We start from the raw sequence: 6,771 nt of genomic DNA on the forward strand, positions 1-6,771 counted from the left end.
AAAAAAATGTGTTTTATATATCTATATGTATAATAATAAACTTTCAATCAAAAATCATTAATAATCTTTAAACTTTAAAACCTATTAGGGATAAGGTAATTTAGGGTCGAGGCAAAAGTTCCAACCCAAATGCCCACACTTTCATATTTAATTTACTTTTATTTCTTCCTTTTTAACAAATAAATACAAAATTGGAACGAAAACACGATTTACTTTCTAATAAAATTTTAATGCAATTTCAGAAATATATTTCACTTAAATTTAAATAACTCCAAGTTCAAATTAGTTCTCAGAACACAAAAAGGTCAACAAACAAGGTTAAACAAAATTTAAGAAGTAATAAAGGGTGCTTATAAACAAAACGGAAACATATAATGTGAGTGATTATGAGATACGAAGCACACCCAAAAACAATGGAACAATTCTTACCAAAGAAGTTATCATTCACTGTTTCCGATCAGGTGTCCAAGCATAGCAATTTAAAAATCCACAAAAAACAGCATTAGTATCATTATTAATGTAACAGATTCAAAACATAAAAGTTGCATTAAACATGCCATTGATTAATTTTGATCTTGGAAAAGTTAATAAAATTTAATTATTACCTGAAGATGCATATTCTCCTGGATGAACCCAACCACCTGCAATTAATTAAAAGATACTATGTTCATTTTTAATTCTAAAAAATACTCTAATAATAATTACGTACCTGTTATATCGGCACCATCATCCATGTCTCCTAAAGCATCTGCATCCTAGAAAAAAGAAAACCATCGTTTAGCTTAAATAATTTAATTCAATTTATAACAAGTAGCCAAGTACATACAGTGAACTTGTCTCATCTTTCACAAAAACTACATGACCAAATCTCCATGCACAACATTCAAATTGAACGTTACTAGTATAAAGTTTTTCATGTCCTAAGATAGAGGAGACGATATTTTTTTTAAGAAAATACTTTCAACAATACATTTTAAACGAGAAAGCACAAGATTTTTTAAAAATAGTAATAAACATGTAAAAAAATATATGCATTATTTCATGTAAAAATTAACTAACAAAACTATTTTTTGACAATTACTCATTATAGAATTATAAAACCTGAGTTATTTTCGAAATAAACCATTTTAAAGAATATAACTCAAGTAAATACAAACAAACATCATATTTTAGTCTAATGGTCGTCTACGTTGTTTTAAGGCTTGAAAATTTATATAAATATATGTACAAAGGGGCTATAATAAGTTGTAAAATTGAAACATAAAACGTTTTAGTATGTAACAACTTACCATTTGGTATTTGCATATGTGGGACTATAGGAATAATTACGTGTAAAAGGAAGGGGGATGTGCTTGGGAGAAAAGAGAGTACTGACACAGTTGTTAACCGTTTGATCTGGTAGTCTTGATCTTGAACAACACAAAGCAATGGAGCATGCAGCGTAATTTGTGAAATTATAATTTTGCTAGTTTTTGATGTTAGATATAATTGGCAACTATTATAAGTTTTTTTTTCTTTCTTAATAACCTTATTCAGTAGTTTTTTGGACGTTTTAGTATTAGCTTTACGATCAGATGGTGTACATGAAGATTGGTCATATAGATTTGACAATTTCTGAAAATTCCTTTTGCTTGAAAACGGTTCATTGCTAATAGGGCTAATATTGAGTGTAAAGTAACTTAAGATTAAAAATATGAAACTTATTTTGTACTGGGACAAATTTACTACACAAACTTGGCAATGACTTTTTTTTTTAATAATTCTGTTTGTTGGCTAGCATGTAATTTTTGTTGCTCCTATGTTAAATTACATGAATTTGCGTTTTGTATTATAGGTTTTTGACCAGTTTGATTTAAATAAGTAAATAAATTGACTACTTACTTGAAAACTGAGTTCCTGATACAGAGTGTTACCACTTCTCTGTTCTTTATGGGTGTGTACCCTTCCAGAGAGGTTGTTGCCAGAGTTATTGTTGACATTATGCTCTGAGGGACTAATAGGTGATGTTATCACGCTTTTATTTTCTAAATTGAGCGAATCAGTCTCCTGACCTCTTTCTACAGTCCGAATGCCATCTCTGTTAACATTAGCCAATTCGTTATGCAGACTGGAATATACAATAAAAAAACACCATGCCACTGTGCAAATTAGGATAAAAATAAGCGGTGCAATAAGATAACCTTTAGCACCCCACATTTATATACATGTATTTTAATCCAATAAGGAAAAAAGCAGAATTCTAAGTAATATTTAAAAGTCAGCATTTAAGCATTTAAAAAAATACATAACAGAAACATACAGAAACATAATACAAGAGTTGTAAGGGATATTTTAAGCAAATAATTCTACCCATTACAACTCAAAAAACACTACAAAAGCTGTTCCTTCTCCAATAAAAATTGTAATTGTTGTTTTCATTAAAAACTGATTAGAAAAAAATAAGTAAAAAAGGCTAAAAATTAAAAATATTTTTTGACCCTGTCTAATAGGTACTTATTTTTTTTATAAATATACTTATTAAAGACATTACCTAGGTGAAGAATGACTACTGCTAACTGGTGAGGTTGGCACACTGTCGACACCATCTTCGGCACCTTCCAAGGAAGCAAAGCCAAATGAGACAGGTCCTGAACTTCTGCCCATATTAAGTTGATTTGAATTAATTCGTCCCACTTCAGCCCTTTCATTCACAAGTTGCTGACTAGATAGCATTAGTTTTGTTCTTTCCATATAATCCATGTGGGTTTTAAACAATTCAGTGTAACGGTCATGAAGCTTTGCATATTCTTTCTTTAGTTCTTGTTCTCTTTCTTCCAATCTGCCTGCATGTTCCATTGAATTTTTATGTTTCAATTCTAACATTCTTACTATGCTTTCCAGAGATTCAAGTCTGCCAGATAATTCTTTACGCTCTCCTAAAATTAAAATAAACAAATAAGTTAAAAATTTTCTTGTTTATTCTATGAGAATTTAAGCAAAAGTAATTTATTTAACTATGAACTAACCTTCAGCAGAATCTTCAAATTCCAACAGTTTTTGTTCTGCAGTTTTTCTTGCCCCTTTCTCTCTTTCATACTGGGTAACCAACTGTTCATTGTCTTCACGCAACAACTCTAGTTCAACATCCTGTTCCTAAAAAGTCAAATGATTTTATATTTTGTACTCATAAAGAATTATAAGCTATATTACTTGATTTGCTTGGTAGGCAGAGTCTAAACATTCCAGCACGTTGACAAGAAGTGGCATTAAAGTTTTAACAACATCTTCATCATACCGCGCAATCATACGTTTAAATTCTTCGTAGATACTTCCAGCAAGTGATTGCACTTTCTCAGACATAACCACGCGAGAATCTTCGTGGGTGCCATAAATAGTTTCCTGGCCTATGCCCCCGGAGTCTTCAAGTTCCATTGTTTATGTTTTTTTCTTATCCCGATTCAGTTAACAAAAGTAAAAAAGTGACATTGCTTTTAAAAACTGCTTTGCATGTATATCTTATTGTAGACGTATCACTTATGCCCTAAAACGGAAAAAACAATTATAATAAATAAGATAAAAATTTCAAATACACCCACTTCTAACAATATTATTAACATTTATTAAACATCTTGTCATAGTGCGACAAATTATCACTTATTCTGCCATATTAATTCTGCGATTTGCGCAGTGATTTTCAAGTCTGTACATGCCTGTATTGGCTGGTATTGGTCTATATTATCTATGGTCTGTATGTGGTCCATAGAAAAGTATGGTCTGTATATCGCCAGCATAGATAAGTCACTAGCAAAGTTTTTAACTAGTTTACTGTTCAATACTACGATGGCGCTGATGTAGAATTTGAGAAGCGTTCAACTTCAATTCAGAAAATGTAATAAAAGTTAATTGCAATTTGATGAAAATTACAAATTAAATTATGGCGTTTTTCAAATTACTTTTAGTAAAAAAACATATGAAAACAAAGTAATGTCAACTGATTGGATTGATTTTGTTTTTCAACTAATGTATTAGTAGACATGAACGTTACTCAAATCACTACTGTCAAAGTATAATACAGTATAAATGTAACCGACAAATTCAAAAATTGAAATGTATATCAGTGTTAATTGGAAGCTCTTTTACATTGAATAATTTTATATAAACCATTTTAGTGAAATTTGTGATCAGCAGGTATGTTTATTGCATCTTCTTTACAACTGTTTAATTATTATTTCCTTTAGGACTATTAAAAATGCCCCCTTTTAAAAGTGGTTTCGTCAAAGACGTTGTAACGCCTGGAACTGTGAAACAAACAAAAAAACGAAAAAAGGATTCATTCGGTTTTGAAATTGAGGAACATCCCACTGAAAACATAAAACGTAAACTGAAGAGAAAAATTCGTGCAACTGAAGAACTTTATAATACACCCATTACACCAGGTGAGGCAAGTGAATTTGAACACAGATTGACTCGCAGCCACAAAAAAACTAAATGGTCATTCCTTCCTAAAATTAATGACATTACACCTGATCAAAAAAACTTTAATAAAAGTGTAGAACAGTTAAGAGGTAAAGCAACCAATGAACGTAAAAAGGAAAGAGTAAACCATACAGAAAAAGACCAAATTCCAATAAGGCAAACACGTCGTAGTACTAGAGAAAGTATCAAAATGTCTAATCAAAGTAAGAGCACTGATGATGATAAAAAAATATCACCTAAACACAATCAAAAAGAGTTAGAACAAGAATTGGTGCAAAACGAACTAAAAAATCAAAGAGTTACTCGCACCAGTTACAGAAAATCTTTAATAAAAGTCTCTCAAAATGTTATTAAAAACGTCAAAGAATCTGCAAAAACAGAAACTGAAGATAATGATAATTTCATTTCTCAAGAATCAGTCCAAGAAATCCTGAATTGTAGAAGCCCTACAAGTTTAAAGAAATTACACGACTCTCGCCTCACTTACGATCTTCCAGCTATTATTAAAACTCGAAGAGAAACCTACGACGTAGATAATGCTGCATCAGTTGCAAATTTTGCCAAAATTGAAACAGAATTAAAGTTAAAAAAAGAAGAGAAAACTTTAGTTAATGATGAGGCTGTTTTGGAAACTACATTTAAGGCTAAAAGTACAAAAGTTATTAAAACAGGTACTCAAGAAATTACTTTAAAGGAAGATAGTAATGATGTAAAGGATAATCAAAGTTTAAAGAGTAAAGACACCGACGAAAGTCGAGAAGTAAATACAGATATTTCACAAGAAATTGAATATACATCAGAAAAAAAAATTGTATCAACAGAAACTGAAAATGATAATCTATATGAAGAGCCAAAAAATGGAACTAATTCTTCATTTACAAAAGTGAAAAATTCTGAAGTTTCTAATAATGACTTAATAGATGAAAATAGAGAGTACAATGAAGATGAAGTACCAAAAAAGGTTGAAGTTGAAAAAAAACTAAATGATACGTATTGTAAGAATTTTAACAATTCCTTAAATGAATCTTCAGATACTGGGAATAATACCTATACAAAATCAACGGATTCTGAACACAACATGAACGAAGGAAATGATAATGTGGAGATAGAAATAAGAAAAGAAAACAACAAAAAAATAGAAAATAATCGGTGTGAAGACATTAACAATTCCTTAAATGAATTTTTACCTAGTGGGAAAAATACCATTATAGAGACGATGGATATTCAAAATAATGTAACTTTAAAAGAAATTAATGAAAAAAATAAAAGTTTACAGTCGGAAATGAAATATAAAGAAACCGAAGACATCCTTACAACCGAGTTAAAAGAATTGGAAAAAAATACATCATCAAAGGATAAAGAAAACATAGCCGAATGCAAAAACAACGACGGTAACTTTATGAAGACAGCAAATATTGGTTTGTCTAAGAATAATAACATACATAATGATATAAATGAAACCCAAAACTTAACATATGAAAAATACGAAGAAACTAAAAACATTGAAATAAACGCAACAGTAATAGCATCTGATGAAAATAAACTAATAGAAATTCAGAAAGAATGCAATTCTTCTTCAATTGATGAAACAGCATTAAATAATAATGAGAGTAACAATACGTTTGCAACAGCTTCAGATTTCGACAGTTTTAAAAATGATTCCGATGATAACGTTACTCTGACGTACGAAACAAAAAGCATCAAAATTGTTGATGAATCAATTGAAATATCGCAAGAAAATGAGAGCCATTCAATCAAAGAATTTCTTACAAATGGACAAGATAATAGGGACAACCTTCAAAGTACAATTACATCAACACCGTCACTTTTGACATCAGCAGAAATAAAGAATAATCCAAAAATCCCATCAGGTAAAATAACAAACAGGAGAAGTACTTTTGAAATTGGTGAAAGTATTAACCATGTAACTCTGCTCAAAACCGTTTGTGATGAGTTTGGTACTCCAAAGGAAACTAATAACATAAAAAAGAGAAAATATGGGGAAAGCACCCCTCATCCCAAAAAAATAGAAACAATTTCTATGTTAGAAGATGAGACTTCAATCAATTTAATTGACTCCCCAGAATATATTTCGAATCACGAAAAAGGGGATTGCAGAAAAATATCCACAAATGATTCGGATGAAGACGTTAGCGATAGTGTATTTGAACAAAAAAGGATTTCATCTATAAATAGGTTAAGAAAAAAAAGATCAAAAAGTTTACCCATAAAAGATGAAAGTTTGGCAGAGTTTTTATTTAATGAGAAAATGGCCGATGATAATTATGATAGAAATATTTATATAAACCATTTTAG

General features: G+C 30.2%; 1 protein-coding gene across 2 annotated transcripts; it reads right to left on the reverse strand.

The window, feature by feature from the left end:
• Positions 1–270: 270 nt before the first annotated feature.
• Positions 271–3,699, reverse strand: LOC108743614 (JNK-interacting protein 3). 2 transcript variants are annotated; one of them, XM_025978147.1, is made up of 8 exons: positions 3,576–3,699; positions 3,190–3,520; positions 3,006–3,132; positions 2,531–2,915; positions 1,882–2,077; positions 710–755; positions 606–641; positions 271–447 (listed from the first exon to the last, which is right to left on the reverse strand). In XM_025978147.1, exons 2-8 carry the CDS (start codon positions 3,409–3,411, stop codon positions 290–292), a joined length of 1,170 nt encoding a protein of 389 aa, XP_025833932.1. In that variant the 5' UTR covers positions 3,412–3,520; positions 3,576–3,699; the 3' UTR covers positions 271–289. The 2 variants fall into 2 exon arrangements, with proteins under 2 accessions (XP_025833932.1, XP_025833931.1); XM_025978146.1 differs by having other exon boundaries at positions 272–447; positions 1,882–2,107.
• Between the last annotated feature and the right edge of the window lie 3,072 nt (positions 3,700–6,771).

This window comes from Agrilus planipennis, unplaced genomic scaffold, assembly GCF_000699045.2.
Source record: "Agrilus planipennis isolate EAB-ADULT unplaced genomic scaffold, Apla_2.0 scaffold555, whole genome shotgun sequence".
NCBI classification, from domain to species: Eukaryota; Metazoa; Arthropoda; class Insecta; order Coleoptera; family Buprestidae; genus Agrilus; species Agrilus planipennis.

Bases quoted from the DNA above. Each gene is read 5' to 3' on its own strand.
- LOC108743614 (XM_025978146.1), bottom strand. From the start codon at position 3,411: ATGGAACTTGAAGACTCCGGGGGCATAGGCCAGGAAACTATTTATGGC. The intron at 2,916-3,005 runs GTTAGTTCATAG...TTTTAATTTTAG, and splicing joins ATTTGAAGATTCTGCTGAAG to GAGAGCGTAAAGAATTATCT. The intron at 2,108-2,530 runs GTAATGTCTTTA...TGTATATTCCAG, and splicing joins AGTAGTCATTCTTCACCTAG to TCTGCATAACGAATTGGCTA.